This window comes from Leucoraja erinacea, chromosome 31 (assembly GCF_028641065.1).
Source record: "Leucoraja erinacea ecotype New England chromosome 31, Leri_hhj_1, whole genome shotgun sequence".
NCBI classification, from domain to species: domain Eukaryota; kingdom Metazoa; phylum Chordata; class Chondrichthyes; order Rajiformes; family Rajidae; genus Leucoraja; species Leucoraja erinaceus.
This window is the reverse complement of record NC_073407.1, coordinates 8774227-8794738: the sequence shown is the minus strand read 5'-3', so window position 1 is coordinate 8794738 and position 20512 is coordinate 8774227. Positions and strand designations below refer to the sequence as shown.

General features: G+C 41.0%; 1 protein-coding gene across 1 annotated transcript in view; it reads right to left on the bottom strand.

Annotated features, from left to right (window-relative positions):
* Positions 1–20512, bottom strand: part of LOC129711880 (DENN domain-containing protein 1A-like) — a 472977-nt gene that overhangs the window by 352251 nt on the left and 100214 nt on the right. The window contains 1 exon segment of the mRNA XM_055659869.1: positions 7920–7963. Coding sequence (XP_055515844.1) covers positions 7920–7963 — 44 coding nt within the window.

The window sequence follows — 20512 nt, the reverse complement described above, 5'->3', positions numbered from 1 at the left end:
ATGAACACAAATGCTAAGGTATCTACAGAACCTGCGTTATGACTAACACTCAGTCAAATGCAATGGAGGGCAGATTCTATACAATCTTCCCTTTCAGTCCCTTTCCTGTCCCACCTATAAAGAACAGTCATTTCACTTTTGCTCGCACACAAATTTGTACTCCAATGAGAGTCAGTAGAATCAGCGGCAACAACATTTATCAATATGGTGACCTTAATTTATTAAAACATCTTAAGGTACTCCACAGAAACATTGGCAAGAACACAGTGACGCAGAGCTGCATTAAACAGTACTGAGGGCTGAACCTCATTTAGGATGGGTTTCTTCTTCTTGCGTATGGCGTGCACAGCCTCAAATTATAGATCACGGGTAGACATCCAGGCCAGGACAGCATCAGTTTCCGGGTGGATGGCTTTCATGCCACCAGGGCAAAGCCTCAGTGAGCAGTCATTCATGATGTGTGGGATGGTCTGGTCTGGATGTCCGCAGTCGTAAGCAGGGCTGTCTGTCATCCCCCACTTATGCAGGTGATGGGCTGTTCTTGCATGGATGGTGCGGATTCTGTTCAGGGTTAGCCTTTGCTTGCGATGGAGGTCAAAACCCGGTGGGGTCTGTGATGATCTCGCCGTTGTTGATGTTGGCATCTTTCCAGGCTCTGCGCCACTCAGTCTTGGAGTCAAAATCTTCCAGGGATTTAACGGAAGACCAGAAGGGTTTGCTGGACTTCAGGCGCATGTTGGACAGATTGTTCAAGTCAGCATGGATGGGAAGGTCAGGGTTAGCCTCGATGGTGCACCAATCTTTCAACATCCTCTCCCTTCTGCGTATACAGGGAGAGGCTAAAGGAGAGAGGACTGGGAGCCACTACAAAGGTGTTGACTTAAGAGTCCCTGTGATGACCCACATTGCAGAGTTAAGGATCGTGTCAACTCGTTTGGTGTGGCAGCTATTAGCCGATACTCTTGAGCAAAACTCAGCTGTTGAGTAGACCAGGGCTAAGCTTGTGGTACCGGAGGGTGTATGCATTGGATCCCCAGCAGTTGCCTGCAAGTTTCCTGATGATGTTGACCCTTGCTTTCAGTTTATCAGCCACCCCCTTTAGGTGTTCACGATGGGTGAGGGCGATCCAGGGTGACTACGAGGTACTTGGGGAATTCTTCATTCTTCACTGGCTTACCACAAAAGGAGCTTTGCACTGGCGAGCCGATTGGTGAGGTGAAAGGCAGTGACAGTTGTCTTAGATGGGTTAGGGCGAAGTCCTTCAAGTCTTGGGTTAGCACTCTGCTGATATCCTCAAGGGCAACTCCCTGGTAGGCAACGGCAAGGTCATCTGCATGTGCAAACTTCCTGGACAAGGTGGTTGGCATGTCACTCACATAAATGTTGAAGAGTAGGGGAGCTAGGACAGAGCCCTGGGGGAGCACATCATTCAGGGTCCTGACAGAGCTGACCTGGTTCCCAAGCGAGACCCTAAATCTATGGTTGCTAGGGATGGATGAGAGGGCACGCATAATGGATGGGTTTTAAGGAGCATTACAAGGTTGTCAGGGGTGGGTGTGAGCTATTAGTAATTTTATCAGATAGCAAATTAGATCATAGGGTAAAGGCATGGTGTGCCGAAGATGAAGTGATTAAAGTACATAAGATGAAGTGATTAAAGTACATAAGGCCCGAGCACCACAAATATCTTGGAAGTGTTATGCAGTTGGATTAGATTGTAGAAATAGTGTAGGATGAGACCAGCAAGAGTTTTGAGAAAGAGAATTAACTGCCAGCCAACTTACAGTGCCCTCCATAATGTTTGGGACAAAGACCCATCATTTATTTATTTGCCTCTGTACTCCACAATTTGAGATTTGTAATAGAAAACATCACATGTGGTTAAAGTGCACATTGTCAGATTTTATTAAAGGGTATTTTTATACATTTTGGTTTCATCATGTAGAAATTACATACATAGACCCCCCATTTCAGGGCACCATATTGTTTGGAATTTCTCAGGTGTGTTTAAATGCCTCCTTAAAGCAGGTATAAGAGAGCTTTCAACACCTAGTCTTTCCGCCAGTCTTTCCATCACCTTTGGAAATTTTTATTGCTGTTTATCAACATGAGGACCACAGATGTGCCAATGAAAGTCAAAGAAGCCATCATGAGACTGAGAAACAAGAGTAAAACTGTTAGAGACATCAGCCAAACCTTAGACTTACCAAAATCAACTGTTTGGAACATTATTAAGAAGAAAGAGAGCACTGGTGAGCTTATTAATCGCAATGGGACTGGCAGGCCAAGGAAGACCTCAACAGCTGATGACAGAAGAATTCTCCCTATAATAAAGAAAAATCCCCAAACCTGTCTGACAGATCAGAAACACTCTTCAGGAGTCAGGTGTGGATTTGTCAATGACCACTGTCTGCAGAAGACTTCATGAACAGAAATACAGAGGCTACACTGCAAGATGCAAACCACTAGTTAGCCGCAAACATAGGATGGCCAGGTTACAGTTTGTCAAGAAGTACTTAAACGAGCAACCACAGTTCTGGGACAAAAGGTCTTGTGGACAGATGACTCAAAGATGAACTTATATCAGTGTGATGGCAAGAGCAAAATATGGAGGAGAGAAGGAACTGCCCAAGATCCAAAGCTTACCACCTCACCTGTGAAACACGGTGGTGGGGGTGTTATGGCCTGGGCATGTATGGCTGCTGAAGGTACTGGCTCACTTATCTTCATTGATGATACAACTGCTGATGATAGTAGCATAATGAATTCTGAAGTGTATAGACACATCCTATCTGCTCAAGTTCAAACAAATGCCTCAAAATTCATGGGCTGGTGGTTCATTCTGTAGCAAGACAATGATCCCAAACATACTGCTAAAGCAACAAAGGAGTTTTTCAAAGCTAGAAAATGGTCAATTCTTGAGTGGGCAAGTCAATCACCCGATCTGAACCCAATTGAACATTCCTTTTATATGCTGAAGAGAAAACTGAAGGGGACTAGCCCACCAAAACAAGCATAAGCTAAAGATGGCTGCAATATAGGTCTGGCAGAGCATCACCAGAGCAACTGGTGATGCCCATGAATCACAGACTTCAAGCAGTCGTTGCATGCAAAGGATATGCAACAAAATACTAAACATGACTGCATTCATTTACATGACATTGCTGTGTACCAAACGTTATGGTGTCCTGAAATGGATGGGAACTACGTATAAACACTGCTGTAATTTCTACAAGTTGAAAACAAAATGTATAAAAATGGCCTTTATTAAAATCTGACAAAAGTGCACTTTAACCACATGTGATTTTTGTCTATTTCAAATCTCAAATTGTGGAGAACAGAGGCAAAGAAACAAATGATGGGTCTTTGTTCCAAACATTCTGGAGGGTACTGTAAATCAACAAGCTTAACAATGTTGGTACAAGTTAGTGTACAGAGTTTTGGTTAAATTCAGGTTTACTAAGGGGTAAAAGAGGGGAAGGAGCCAGAGAATATGATGCATTTAGAAGTAAGAGAAGAATGAAGGGTTCAAGAGTTCTGGGGCAGGGTGCAGACAAAAAATATTAGAGAGGTCAAAAAGACAGCCCCAGTCATATCCGGTCAGCTTAAATATAACACTGAGTTTGCGAACAGACTGGCAATGCTGAAGACTTTTTCTAGAGGACTGGAATTGGTACCAGTGAAAAAATATACCAATGACATAAAAGGAAGAAGAAGCCTTCAATGTAGTTGGAGGTTATTTTTACCTCTCCATAAACTAAATATCATACATGTGGTCAGACAGCTAAATGACAAGATGATTGACAGTAAGGCCAAGCTTGCTATCAACAACATAGATGTTGTTCTTTGGATGCTGCTGAGTAGCAGCATGTAGATAAGAAACGGAAGGAGTCCTTGGAGAATTGCAAAGGGAGCAGTTTAAGAGCAGGAAGAGAAGCCATTTCTGGTGGCTACTACTGGGCGGATAAAAATGTAACCAAAACAAGTGAAGACCGACCTGGCCAGACCACAGTCGGAAAATTGAAGGTACACAAAAATGCTGGAGAAACTCAGCGGGTGCAGCAGCATCTATGGAGCGAAGGAAATAGGCAACGTTTCGGCTGCACCCGCTGAGCTTCTCAAGCATTTTTGTGTACCTTCGATTTTCCAGCATCTGCAGTTCCTTCTTAAACAGTCGGAAAAGTGAAATGGATGCCGGATAGAAATGGATATCTATCAAAATAAAAGCTGCTGACTTTTTAAAGAAGATGGGCAGATCTCTATTACATTCACAGAGGATGTCATTGGTGACTTTGATCGGACACATTTTAGTATTGCAGCAGGGTGAAAACCTAGTAGGATTGGAGCAAATGGTTCTGAGTTGGATCGACAAAAAAATGGAAGGGTGCCTCTGTTAAAGGACAGCTACTAATAATGGGGCTGGGGTGAAGATGGATTTTTGAAGGTCGGAGGATTGCACTCAAGAAGAGGAAACAGAACCCAAGGAAAGGGGAAAAGACACAAAGTGCTGGAGTAACACAGTGGGTCAGGCAGCATCTCTGGAGAATATTGATAGGTGACGTTTCGGGTTGGGTCCCTTCTCCGAGGACAAGGAGCTGTTAACAACATGTTACGAAGAGAACAATATGTGGGGCCACGGGATATCTTAACCCAGCACGTCTCAATGTGGAAAGAGCTGCCAGTGTTCACTGTTCCCTTACTGCATTGAGCTGAGGCAGGGACCTGGTCTCCAAAGCCAGCCTCTACAAGGCCCTGAGAAAAACAATGATTTCCTCTTAAATGTGGCAAACTCAGTCCCCAGAAGAGCAGTAAGCACAGGACAACCCATAGAATCGGGGCAAAACAGCTGGCAAAATACTTTATTTCCCTCTGATATTCACAAAATTTAACAAATATTCAAGCATTTAAAAAAATAATGATTTTTAATACAATGGATAAAATGGTAAAATAATTTAACACATGTGCACTCAACACCATTTAAAATAATTAAATACATGAATATACATGCAAGTTAAAAGACCAAATTAAGTTAACGAATTTGGAAAAAGATACATTACCTCAATGTACCCAAAAGCTTCAAGCTGTTCCTTTTTATTGAGTCACTGAACCCTTTACCATGTCCAACCTGCCACACATTTCGCTTCCAGATTCAGAGTAATTGCTAGGAAAACGGTGTATGCTGGCCATCCATCGTCGGACCCCATTTCATCAGCAAAGCGCAATCCAAAGATATCAGCAAGGATGTTGCCCGAACTTGAGGGTCTGAGTTATGGGGAGAGGTTGGGCAGGCTAGGACTTTATTTCTTGGAGTGCAGTGATCTTATGGAGGTGTATTAAATCATGGGGAATAGTATTTTTTCCACATAGGAGAACCAAGAACAAAAGGACATAGATTTAAGGTAAGAAGGCAAAGATTTAAAATAAATCTGTGGGGCAACTTTTTCACAAAGGGTGGGGGTATATGGAACAAGCTCAGTGGATGTAGATGAGACAGGTACAATAACAACAATTAAAATACATTTGGATAGATATAAGGATAGGAAAGGTTTAGAGTGATATAGGTCAAACACTGGTAAATAAGACTTAGATGAGCTATCTTGGAAGGTGTGGGCAAATTGGGCTGAAGGGTCCATAATGACAGAATTGGGCATTGGTGAGATTATATCTAGATTACCATGTACAATGTTGGTCACCTTAATTTATGGAAAGATATTAAATGCACTAGAAGCAGTTCAGAGAAGGTTGAGTAGAACAGTAAAAGGAATGAACCGATTATATTATGAAGAAGGGTCTCGACCCGAAACGTCCATTCCTTCTCTCCATAGATGCTGCCTCACCCGTTGAGTTTCTCCAGCATTTTTATCTACCATGAGTAAAGGTCAGGCAAGCTAGCCTTTTATCCACTGGAGTTCAGAAAAGGGGGAGACAACTGAGGCAGGTTGGCATGCACAGAGAATGTTTCCACCTGTGGGCAAACCTACAGTGTGGGGCGCTGTTCAAAAATATAGGATGGATATCCAAGCGTGAAATTATCATTTTTTTTTTCTCGCTCAAGATTTCCTCAAGGGAAAAGCAGTCTTTGGCTATTTTAAGTATAGCCTGTCTGCCTGTCTAGCCAAGATGCTACTTGTCCCGTTGAGTTACTCCAGCATTTTGTGTCTACCTTTGGCTATTTTAAGGCAGACTCAGATAGATTCTTCATAGGTAGGCACAGAAATGTAAAGTTGAATTTGCAATCAGCTCAGCCATGACTTTAGTAAACATAGAACAGGCTTAATGGGTCACATGAACTACTCGTGTTCCTATTCAGATGTTTGTATCGTCTCTCAAGAAGTTGAGGATTTCTGTGCTCTCATAAATAGCCCTCAGAAGAGATTCAGCTTGGCAAAATGACCCTCTATGGCCAAGATCAGCTTGGCTGAGCCAACAGAAAGGTCAAGAAGGGAAATGGGTAGATAGTAGATTAATGCAAACATGATCAAGGGAGCAGGAGATTGGTGCAATGGATAAGACAGGTTTGGTGATGGAAAGAGAGGAAACAGGGGAAAAACTGAGAAAGACACAAGTTCAAGGCAGGAGAAGGTAGACATTGGACCCTTGGGCAAGGTGGCGGAAGAGAAGTGGCGCATGCCACTAACTGAATAGTCTCAGTCTTAGTTACAAAATCTTCAGTTGGTCTTCACTTGTGTTGTTGAGATTTGAAGATCGTCAAAAAGTCACACAAGGGGGGTTTAAAAAAGGGTTTGCAGGAGAGAGAAGAAGCTCGGATTTATGTTTGTATTTCTGGACAATGCTGGAATAACAAATAGCTTTAGCATATTTGAAGGACCCTGAAATTTTAATTTGAGATGGGGTGGCAGAGTGAAATAATGTTAAGAACAAAAGACTGGCCATAAAAGTATTTAATATTTACTCATACTGTGATAGGAGGTGAATAAGTCAAACAACTCAGGTCATTCCCACAAAAAATGATGATTGGTCAAGTGGCAAGAAGACTTGCACATTTAGGTGATTAAATAAATTAAGAACAACTCTGTGAATTGCATAAATTCCCATCTGATTCACATATCCTAAAGAGGAAGAAAATGCTTACCTTACTTATTCTGAAAAATATTTATCATATATTCTCCATAACCTGTATGTGGTTGACACTTAAATGTGTTCCAAAATGGTCAAGCAAGCTGCAGTTTAAGGATAATGAAGGGATGGGCAATACTGTGGATCCAAGTAATATCTATATCTATCTCCCATGAACAAAGCTCAATTGCCTGCTAACCTAATGCAGAGCAACTATGGAGTCCCTCTCAGTGTTGAAATCTCCTGGGAAGGATTGGCAATCTAATGCAAAAGATTTATAACAATGTAAGCTTTAAAAGCAGTTTGGTTTCTAAACATTTTACAGCAAATTTGCATTTTTGTACACCTAACATAATTGTATGCATCAAACAGCATTTTTTTTTCAAAACTGCCTTCATGGTTAGAAAAAAATTACTACAGCAAGGCATACAATCGTGTATTAGGCTTCATAAATTCACACTCCATTGTTTGCATCAGATATCACTGACGCTCTTTTACTTGGACTTCCAATTTGTCATTTTTACAGCTATTGCCAGAAAGTGGACACAAAGAAAACCTAAAACACCTACTTCATCTTTTGTTCATGTATGTTGGCATGTGCTTTACTTCATAGAATAGCTTTAAAAATTATCATGCTGGGTTACAAAATTTTGCCTCCTACTGTATATCTTTTCAGACTGTCAATGCCATCATCATCTTCATCAGTGGCTCTTAATTATCACCCCCATCTCTTCCCCCCCAAAATTCATTTGTCTCCTTCATTAAACTGAACAGCAGTGGTATCTTGAGTGACTCTGAAATAAATTTTGCCATATAAAAAAAGTTAATTACGCATTCCAAACCTGGTCGCTGAAGTCCTCAGGGAATTGCCTCCGCACCTCAGGATCTGTAAATAATTGACAGATAATATTAATTGGCTTTGGATTAGCGAGCAAGCAGAGTATCACACATTAATATTTGATCAGAAGATGATAGGGGCCTGGCAGGGGATCCAAGGGGCAGCTGAGGCTGTTATGGTGATTAGGGCCAGTGAGAACTGTTCAAGGCTTTCCCCTTTTCCCTCCTCCAGTTAGGGAAAAAAAGGGAGAATATTTGGCGCACCCTTTAGCTTCAAGGCAGTTTTCTACCCTAACCTCCTACTAGCTGCAAATTGCCATCTAGATGTGTTGCCAGAATATCAGAAGGTCTTTCAAATTCCAGAGAGCCTGCTTTGATTGTGATTTTATTAGCTCCCTAGTTTGGCTGACTACAGAGCATAAGAAGATAAATGTTCCAAATTTAGGCTACATCTCTGCCAGCTACTGATGTTCTGCTACCAGCATCCAGCAGAGCTTGCACAGTGTTATCAGAGATCAACTTATGAATAATAGGGGGACATGCAGAAGGGTCAATTTAATGCGTGGAATTCTTCAAAAAAAAAATCCTCGACTCCAGACAGTTCCTTGAGGCTAATTAGAGCAGTGCTGAACCTTTGTCAGCATGCATGACAACAGTATCAAAGATTTAAGGAGGGAAAAAAGGGATGCTGTACACACAGAACACTATAAGTGACAGCAAATATTTCTTAAAACATACGCTTCAACTTGTTTTGTCAGATCTCTGCTGTCATTAGATTATGAAATGTGGTACATTGGCAGGGGATTGTGATCTACTTCTATTAGCCTCAATTACATGAATGTGGTTAATTGAGGCAAAATTGGAATCAACTGCTAATCCACATAAAACAACATACCAGGGTAAAAACAATGATCAGTGGCATACAGAATGAGTCTTGAAAGAACTACAGAAATTCTCCATACGTCTAAGACAAATAATCAGCCTGCATTAGAATGAATTCAAGTTTGTGAAAATCCCAAAGTAAAATTAGTTTTAAAGTCACCACGAAGAACGCATAGTCAAAGCACATCCTCTGGCTACAAGATGCGCTTGCTTGTAACATGAAGTATTTGCATTGGTGCTTGCAACTTTACATAATTTGTGCTCAATTCATGCACCAGCATCCCTGGAGTACCATGGCTGCTAGGTAAATAGGGAAAAATAGAGTAAGTCAATTCAGACAATGTTGATCCACATAATGATTTGATTTCCTGTGTAGGGATCGTTATTGATTTTGGTGACACACATCTTTAACCCTTTAGGCTTTGCAGTGTACAAACATTGGAACTTGATATAAAAAACAAGATTTTTTTAATATAAAAGGGTAAAATGACAAAATTAGAGGGATAGTGATGGAAATGCTATAATGAACAGGAAAAACAATGAACTGACTTTTCATATCATTGATTATTCTGACCCCACACAACTTACACACGTGAGACACAGAAATGAGTGTTAGGCTGCTTAGCTGTATATGGTGACCAGAACAGCTGTGATTTAAGTAGTATGCAACTTATTCCAGAGAATACTTCACCGATATCAACCCAGACATATAAAGCACATTTTGCACAGAAATATATTTTAGACCATGAAAATAAGCCCGATTTTTTTCAGCATAATATTATCATGATAATAAATGATAGTCAAAAAGCATAGAATAAATGAATTTAGTTATAATACGATTATGTTCCAATATTTTTGATCCACTAGATCAATATTATGAAAATAAGTGAGTCTATAACCATTTTTTATGAAAAAAATGTTAACATTTATTATAAGCACAAATTATGCTTTGCAAGAATAAAGTGACCAGTGAATTCCATTAGTTATCTGCAATAGTTTGATAATTCACAAATTACATTTGTTACAAATAAAGAATACATCTGATCAAAACCCTGCTGTATTAAGCCCAATTGTCATGCTTAGTTAGTATTATCAATGCAGAAATGACATGACAGAACTTCATGCAGTTATCCCCTCCATCACACCCATTTTACTCTGATCGTATCAGCACACACACACACACACACACACACACACACACACACACACACCCACACCCACAATCTGCTCTGTATACAACTTATTAGAGTAGTTTTTTTAATGGTCCAAATATTGTAGCTGTATGGCTAGAAAAATGTCACTATTCATCACGATCACACTGCAAACCAGACAGCAAACTCTCAACCACACATAAACATATATCTCTAGATGCGGATATCCAGAAGTTAGTATCAGGGATTCCATACTTCTCCACAGACTTCACTGACTTACAGCCTCCTCTGCTGCAATCAGTGAATTGATAAGGACTTCAGGTATTTATGCTTGCACACATCATAAAAACAGCCTGAAAATGTTATACTTTATTGTATAGGGAGTTTTTCAAGGAGTAATTGTGACCTTGTCAGGCATACTAGAGCATAATTACATCTGAGCACACTTTCCAGCACTAAAACAAAATCTTGATTTCATGGATTAGAATTCCCTCAGATAAATATTTCAAACTATTAAGGATCTTAAAATATTATTTTGCATTTTAAATATTTTTATATTTTAGCTTTTCTTGTTATTGTACATGTTCTGAACTTTATTTTGCGCTGCACAAAATGTTTAAAACATGTTAAAATGTGCTTTTTAACTACGCCTTCGCAGTCTGAGAAAATCTTCCAGAGTGTAGATAGGAGCAGCAGATGCTGGTTTATACCAAAGATAGACACAAAGTGTTGGAATGATTCAGCATGTCAGGCAGCACCCCTGGAGAAAAAGGATGGGTGAAGAAGGGTCCCGACCCAAAATGTCACCCATCCTTTTCTCCAGAGATGCTGCCTGACCCGCGAAGTTACTCCAGCACTTTGTGTCTCTCTCGAATGTGAATCTTTCAGTGTGCTTGTTTTGATGACTGAGTTAGTTGTTGAATGGATGGGCTCCTTATGAATTGGTGACTCTAAGCAACTGATGTAAAAAAGAAGTCCCCAAAACATAGATCGCTAAATATTTTAAGGAAATTATCCTTAAGACCAGTCACAAGTATCGCCACTTCACCATTGACCATGCAATCCTGGCAATAGTTTCATAGTACCTCTTCTTATTGGTCCCCCATATGTAAACAAAAATCCAGTGAACACACTTCCCATAATCAACAAACCCACAGTAGGTTTAAATAACATACCTTTCCTTCAATCTGATGTCAATAGAAAATAGATCCTTGAGCCATTCCAATTTTTATCTGGCTTAGTTCAGAGATATATCATGGAAACAGGCCCTTCGACCCACTGACTCCACACTGACCATCAATCACCCACTCACACTAGTTCTATGCTATCCCTCTTTCTTATCCACCTCTACACATAAGAGGCAATTTATAGAGACCAATTAACCTACAAACCCGCACTTCTTTGGGATGTGGGGGGGGGAAACTGGGGGGTCCTGGAGGAAACCCATGAAGTCACACGGAGAACGTGAAAACTCCAAAAAGACAACGGCCAAAGTCAGGATTGAACCCAGTTCCGTGTAGCGCCAGAGTCCTGGGTTCGACCAGATTTGCTTCTGTGCCATCCTCAAGTTTCTTCTTCCGTGTCAAAAAATATACTCAGTTGAATATTATGCTGCGGGCAAGAGTACATTTTCCTCTCCATAATCAGAGCAGGGGACAGACAGACAAGGGGTTATGGAAGGAAAGTAGGAGAATGGGTTGAGAGGAATAGATAGATCAGCCATGATTGAATGGTGGCGTAGGCTTGATGGGCCGAATGGCCTAATTCTGCTCCTATCACTTATGAACAATTCGATGATCAAACTGCCTGATCAACCACACATTCTTTCTGGTGTACAAAGCAAATTAGCTATTTTCATTTTGCCTATATGTCACTATAGAGCAACGATGTATACCTTATGCACAAAGGCAATTACTAACAAGTTGCACAGCAAGAGCAAAAAACAACTAATTGCTGGAACAACTCAGTGGATCAAGCAGCATCTACTGAGGCAAATAGATGGTCAACTTTTCAGGCTGAGACCCTGTGCCACAATTGAGAATGCAGAGGGAAATTGGCAAGTAGATAGGTGAGGGGATGGGGTGAGGCAGAGGCTGGTAGGTAGTGGGTAGAACCAGATGAGAGGGCAGTGGAAAATGATGGAGAGATGGAGCCAGATGGGGAAGAAGGAGTGTTTAGACAGAGATTGGTCGGTGATGATTAGAAATAGGTAAGGAGGGAAAATATTAGGCAGATGGAACTAGGCTGGGGAGAGTAACAAGTCTTGGTAATTAGAGGGCAGAGAAGGGATTGGAAATGTGAAAAAATGGACTTCTAGGTGCTGGATAAAAAAAGCGGGAGAACACCACCTCATATTCCTCTTGGGTAGCCTTCAACACAATGGTATCAACACTGAATTTTCCAATCATTTTTTAGGTAAACCATCACCTACATCTATTGCATCCGCTGCTCTAGATGTCAGCTGATCTACATGGGTGAGACCAAGCGTAGGCTTGGCGATCATTTTGCCGAACACCTCCGCTTGGTCCGCAATAACCAACCTGATCTCCCGGTGGCTCAGCACTTCAACTCCCCCTCCCATTCCGAATCCGACCTCTCTGTCCTGGGCCTCCTCCATAGCCAGAGTGAGCACCACCGAAAGTTGGATGAGCAGCACCTCATATTCCGCTTGGGCAGTCTGCAACCTAGCGGCATAAACATTGAATTCTCCAATTTCCGGTAGCCCTTGCCCTCTCCTCCTCTTGTCTCCTCCCCTTCTCAGTCTCCCTCAGCCTCCTCCTCTTCCTTTTTCCTTTCCTTTCCTCTCCTCCCCCCACCACCCCACCCAACATCAGTCTGAAGAAGGGTTTTGGCCTGAAACGTTGCCCATTTCCTTTGCTCCATAGATGCTGCTGCACCCGCTGAGTTTCTCCAACACTTTCGTCTATCTACATACCTATCCATCTAGATTTCTTCTCTCTTGGTTCACCACTTCCATCTCCTCCCCTTCCGGTTCCATCTGCATATTATTCCTTCCTTATCTGTTTCCACCTATCATTTACTAGCCTCTGCCTCTACCTCCCCTCTTATTTATATGTACTCTGTCATAATGCAGGGCTGTGACCTGAAACGTTGGCCATCCCTATGCCTCCGCAGATGACCCTGACCCACTGGGTTCTTCCAGCAGATTGTTTTTTGCTCCAGATTCCAGCATTTACAATCTCTTCTGTGTTTATTCAGCTGTGAATGAATAAATCAATTTTCATTACAGTTCATACTGCAGCCATTCTGCCATCTCCTTTTGTATCTGCAGGCCAATGATACCCCTGCAAGGATGCTGGCATTACAATGGCAAGATATGTTAATTGGAACTGTAACAATTTGGTAAGTGAATGTTCTTTACAGAGCAACTATCCACATTAATTCAACCAGAATATTATTAAATAGTGTCATGCAAGTTTTAAACACATCTTGCCACTACTTTATACTCACTTGTATAGTCACTAACTATACTCTGTTCATCGATCTTTAAGGTTTGCGCAACTTTATTTTTAAATAATTTCAATATCTTCAAGCCTAACCTTTCCCTAATTCTGTGACCTTGCAGTCTTAAGCACTGTGTACAACGCACGAGTTTAATTAATGGCTGTTCCGCCAAGATATGTTTCCCTGAGTTAACTCTCTCCTTCAGCACTTGTTGTTAATCTATCTCCTCCACTACCTTTAAAAACCTCCGCACAATTCTCTTGCTTTGTCCTTTTGTATTATTCTAACTCTCCTGGTCCTTCTCTCATTCAGTCTCTTCTCTCACTCTGTATACTGACTGTCCACAACCTAGAGCAAAAGCTCCAGGAACTTTCTATAGAGAAAGAAGTTCAAATTGAAATTGCAGCAGAACTATCAAACTGTAACCATAATAAATTGTGTAGTCTCTGGTTCAATGGCAATTCCCTGCAAAATTGACAAATCAAGCGTGTAGGAATTGTTTTTTTAATAACTCATAGGCCACACTGATTCATGCACAATTTCACTCACAGGTCTTTAAAATAGACAAACAACAGTTTATTTAAAAAACAAAATTAAAGTGGAACGAGTTGCAGAACTACCTGCTCAGTCAATCCTCAATTTGAAGCAGCAGCAGACGACATTGCATGATTCTCAGTCAAGCCACTAGATGGAGCTTCCCACAAAGGACAAATGCCAATGCGGTTGGTCAGTGCAAGTTCCAAAAGCAGAACCAAGCTGCCTCCAACCAAAACAACATAGGCCAGTGGGTTGGGGAAATGGACGGAAGAAACTTTTGAATTTAACCAAACAACCAAATCAAGACAAATTCCCTAGAAATCTAAAAAGGCTATGAATTGAAAATGAAAAAAATAAACAGCAGATGCTGGAAAATCAAAATAAAAAAAAAAGAAAGAAAATGCTGATGTCAGGTAGCATCTGTGGAAAGGAAACATAACAGAGGTAATATTTCAGATCAAAGTCCCTTTGTCAGAACTGGTATATAGGGACAAAATAAAGTGGGTTTTGAATTGTTGGGAAGGTGGGAGGTGGTATGAATAAGAGTAAAGAGAATGTTTGAGATAGGTTTATGCCAGGTAGATGTGGGGGTGGGCTGTTAATGGGGGCAGTGAGAGGGTCTAAAAGTAGTGTGATGTGTAGCAAATAGAACAACAGGGTGTGCTGATGAAACAAATTACTGAGCCAATATCACAGAGATGGATTACCACACAAAAACTCCAGTTCTAATATAGACAGAGAAAGTAGTTATCAGATGTTGGAGAATTCAATGTTGAATTGAAATTTGACATTGTCAAATTTCTCCTTGCAACCTAGCAAAGTTCTACATTTCACAGATTATCCTCCACAAATGTTGCCAGCTCTAACAAGATTCCACCATCAGACAAAATCCCCACCTCTTTCTGCTTTTTGAAAGGACCACTGTCAAGACTCACTGGTCCATCCCTCTGTCCCCACCAACCACTCCCCATATCCCACAGAAATCCCCCATGCAACCAGAGAAATTCCGACTTGAAGGAAGGTCTTGACCCGAAACGTTACCTATTCCGTTTCTCCAGAGATGCTGCCTGACCCGCTGAGTTACTCCACATTTTGTGCCTATCTTCAATTACTACACCTGTCCTTTCACTTTGTTCCTTCTCACCAACCAGAAAGTCCTTCCAGGTGATGTAGAGAATTATCTTGTGGAAGCTGCAGTATGGCAAATGTTAAGCTAGCTGTACAACACAAGGACCTTTGAGCGTCCTTTGACATGCAGCACAAGGTTCTTGATAAACATCCCATGATGTGGAGCACAAGGTTCATGATAGAAATCCTTTCACGTACAGCTAGCTATAACAGTACAGCACAAGGTCCTTGAGAGTTCTTTAAGGGCCTGTCCCACTTAGACGACTCGTTAGATGACTGCCAGGGACTAGTTCTGAAGAAGGGTTTCGGCCCGAAACGTTGCCTATTTCCTTCGCTCCATACATGCTGCTGCACCCGCTGAGTTTCTCCAGCTTTTTTGTGTAACCTTCGATTCTCCAGCATCTGCAGTTCGCTCTTAAACACTAGTTTTAATGGAATTCACCTACAACACCTGGCGACAACCTATGACAACACCTACGTCAACCTACGACAGCAAAAATTGTCGGCAATGTCGCCAAAAAAATTTCAACATGTTGAAAATTTTGCGGCAGTTACCTGTAGTCGCCCAAAACAAATCGCCTAAGTGGGACAGGCCCTTTATTAAGATTAAATGCAAATAAAGGAATGAATTGCATGTAGTTTTTATTATAGATTAGTGCATTTTAGAACGTATTGTAATTGGGGATAAGGAATTAGAGAGTGTGCAAGATTTCATTTGATCATAACCTGTATAAAAGTTGACGCTGCCGAGCTGAATTGTAGAGTAATACGGTAACTGGGACTGTGCTGCTCTCCTTGTGCACAAGTAAATAAAGTGCGTCTGGAGAACAAATGCATGGTGTCCAGTTGATAGGCGATGACAACATGAACTTCTGACGGCTCAGTATAATGCAACTGGTGTTTACACTGTGATCTTCTCCACATTGGGGGAACCAAATGCTTGATTGGGCAACTTCTTTGTGCAAGGGCAGCACTTCACTTTAAGTTGCTCTCCACTTTAATTTTCCATTCCACACCCACCTTAGATTAGGTTTATTCACACGCACCAAGGTCCAGTGAACTGCTTTCTTTTGCAAGCTGTCCAATTAAATCAGATAATACTATAAATAAATACAATCAAGCCAAAATCAAATATATAAACAGAGCAAAGGCAAAGATACAGAGTACAGAATATAGTTCTCAGAGGGAAAGATACAGAATGTAGGATTTAGTTCTCAGAGGGGAAAATACATTGTGCAGAATATAGTTTTCAGAGGGAAAGGTAGAGGGTGATGAATATAGCTCTCGCCTATCCGTCTACGGCCTCCTGTACTGTTACAACGAGGCCCAACTCAAGTTTGAGGTACTGCACCTCATCTTCTGCATAGGCACTGTTCGGCCTTCAGCACTCAATATTGAGTTCTCTAACTTCCAATACGTCCCTTTTCTCTGTAACAGGAATGTTTTATTTTGCTACAAATCATCCATCTCTGATACCAGCTCAGTTCTTTTCTCCCCTCTTTGTTAACACTGCAACTTACATCACATCACACTTCTACATCACCCTCTCACAGTCCCTTTAACAATCCATCCCCAGAGACAACCTTAGCCCAATGAGCAATACACAATGTGCTGATGTAACTCAGGTCAGGTAGCATCTATGGAGCAAATGAACTGCCGTAGTTTCGATCGGGAGGGACGTTTCGGTCTGAAGAAGTGTCCAGACTCAAAACATTGCCTATCAATTTCCTTCACAGATGCTGCCTGACACGCTGAGTTACTTCAGCACTTTGTGCATTGCTCGGGATTCCAGTGTCTGCTGTTCCTTGGATCTCCCCCTGGCCTAATGAGTTCACACACAAGTTCTCACAAGTTATTGGAGTAGAATTAGGCCATTCGGCCCATTCAATCTACTCCACCATTCAATCACGGCTGATCTCTGCCACCTAATCCCATTGTCCTGACTTCTCCCCATAACCCTTGACATGCATTCTAATCAAGAATTTGTCTGTCTCTGCCTTAAAAATATCCACTGACTTGACCTCCACAGCCCTCTGTGGCAATGAGTTCCACAGATTAACTACCCTCAGACTACAGAAGTTCCTCCTCACCTCATTTCTAACAGATCGCCCTTTAATTCCGAGGCTATGGCCCTAGACTCTCCCACCAGTGGAAACATCCTTTCCACATCCACTCTATCTATGCCTTTCATTATTCTGTAAGTCCGTCCAACTTTTTTTTTGTTTTTTAATCACAGATTATACATTTGATTTATGCATCTCTCTCCCAATCACCTTTCTCTGTTAATAAAAACAAATATTTTGCTCTCTGTTCCAATTCTGATTAAAGGTCTCCAAACTGATATGTGAACAGTTTTACTTTCCTCAGATGCTGCCTGATTTGCTGAGTGTTTCCTGCACTTTTTGTTTTTAATGCATGAAAGTAATGAAATCTCTTTTAGACCATCTTCCATCATAAAGATAAACACACAGCTAAATCACAGCAAAACACTCCATGCAGTGACAAGTCTAGAATTGAGATTTGATTACTTCTTTCCAGAATCCAAACAATAGTTCTCAGAGGGAAAGATACAGAGTGTAAGATATAGTTCTCAGATTCCACTGTCGAATCAAGATATGGATATCTTTTAAATGTCAAGTCCCTTGGCCTGTACCACACTTATTATATATACTTTATATTAACCATTTGCTGTCAACTTTCCTGATTTTGGCTTTCAATATTCTCTGAATCATACTCTTCGTCCTTCTGTAAGCATTACAGTATTTCCCTGCTTTACCTTCTCCATTAGGCACCTCATGTACCTATTCATCATCCGCTCTAAGAGATTTATCTTTATACAAGAACTTAGCATGCGGTCTCTACTGGCTCCTCAATCACTGGGGATCAACCTGACAATATGGAACTTGTCAATGCGAACAGTACGACATCCAGAGGAGCTTCAGGTCTATTATAAGTGAAGTGGAAAGGTGCACACCGAAATATTTTCCTTTCTTATTTCTCTGTGGCAATCAAAATGTTGTAAGATAGGGCTTAATTATTTGTGAACTGTGGTTTCCAGCAGTGAAGGAGAATTACATTTAAAACATTTAATCCGTCACCCCCACCTGGTTTGTCAGTTGAGGGGAGGGGGTTGTGGACCCCCAGCAGTACCAAAAACAAGACCTGACAAAGGGCGGATGAGCTTCTAGCTAGCCAATGGCCATCCACACTTCAGTGGAAGTTGCGATCACTGTTGTACATAGCATTGTAAGGCACCATGCCCGTTGATGTTTTCAACTATATTGAAGTCAGTTACACTTAAGAATATTTAATTCAAAATTAAAATTCATTCACAGATTTACAGAGCAAGTTGGATTAGAATGCATACAGCTAGTTACTAACTTATTTTCACATCTACTCTGTAAAATAAGCTAAATAAATTATACAACTTATTAATGTATTTATATGTGGAAAGGGAATATCATACTCAATTTTTAATACAAATAAAAGGGTTGGAAACTTTTAACATTTCAGCATCGCTCCACAGCAAATAGACATCCGACAAATCGAACAAAGCCTTATTAGTGTGGGGAGTCGAGGCAGAGGTAAGCAATGAACGCGTTTGCATTCAGTACGACTGATAATTCAATGAGGATCTTCAAAGTTCAATTGCGTCATATTACATTAGTCATTCCTTTAAAAGTAGTCAGGTGATTAAGCAATAATGCGTACCATTCACTAGAACCATCTCAATTCAAGATGGCAAATTCAGCCAGATTTATAGATACATGGTATTAAAGGGAATGTGTAGACAAATACTGCAGATACTGGTTTAAACCGAAGATCGACACAAAAAGCTGGAGTAACTCAGCGGGTCAGTCAGCATCCCTGGACAAAAGGAATAGGTGACAATTCGGATCAAGACCCTTCTTTGGGCTCAATAGATGATGTTTCAGGTCGAGACCTTTCTTCAGACCCCAGGGAATACTACAGGGAATAACACAAGGCACATCCCTATGTCAACATTCAACAGTAAGTAGGCTTTGGTATTTATCTCTTCTTGCAGTTACAGCATTTCCTCCCTCGAATCGTTTATTGAGCAAACATTTGATCATCCTTATGGGAGACACAGCGGTGAGCTCACGAATAGTCTGTGTAGAGCATACTATTACTCCCACCCAATAAATTGGAGCAGTTCCATGGTCTCAACTCAAAATGTTACAGCAGAGACCTATTAGTTTATGCCATCTAGAAAGCAGCAAAGAAGCGGCATGTTGGAAAAATGCATGTGGATATTGGACTCCAACAACATACAAATGCAAGAAGTTGGTATCATCATTCATTTATAAATCGCCACCATCACAATGGTGCGTAGACCACTGATCTAAACACTGACCATTGGTTATCTGGTGACCAACCATCAAATCTAAAGTATTACATTTTAATGCTTGGCAGAAGTCCATCCACATGTCTGTCACATGTAAGGACATTTTTCCCCCAAAGATAGAAAAATCAAACACGAGAGTGCACAGCTTTAGAGTGTATGGGGCAAAGGTTAAAGGAGATGCGCGGGGTAAGGTTTTATTTTACACAGAGGGTGGTGAGTGCCTGGAATGCGCTGCCAGGGATAGTAATTGAGACAGATATGATAGTGGCATTGAAGAGATTTTGGACAGACATATGGATATGCAACGAATGGAGGGATGTGGATTATGTGCAGGTAGATAAGAGTTGGTCTTGGCATCATGTGCAGACATCAGTGCACACGTTGTGGGCTGAAGGGCCTGTTCTTGTGCTGTGTACTGTTCCATGGACTAAGATCTGTGGTGGAACTGCAGCTACAAATTTAACAGAGTTTCAGACATTCCTGGCACTGCTCCTTACTGTCATAGCAGACATTATGAACCAGTTCTCAGTGTAAACGACCCTCATGCATCAAACATTATTTGCAAACAAAATATTCACTCTACAAAAAGAGTAAAACATATCTTTTCTTTTCAGAACTATGCACCTAAATTAAAGCCAGCAGGTTTAAATTAAAAGCTAGGATACTAATCAGACATCTTTTTAATGCTTGTCTGACAATGCAGAAAGCTGCCAACCACACTTTTATTGTGCATCATCAAACATAAATGCTACTGATTGGGCTTGAAATGATTTTTTTTTAATCTATATTTTAGTGGATTGCGCAACGTGACTACCAAACATTAGATTTTTTTCCTTTTCTGCTTAAACGTCATAAAAATTTATAAACCTCTGAAACATGGAGCCAAGGCTCCTGAAGAAAAAGATTCTTTATTGATTCAGTACATAATCAGCTTTGTATGCAATTCTTTCAAGCAACAGAACACTTTTCTTGCAAACAGCAGCAGTGTGGAACATGCAAGAACCTGGCACCCTGTGGTTAAACAAACTGTATTAAAATTTTCTGCTTGGCAGTATTCCAATTGCGTGTC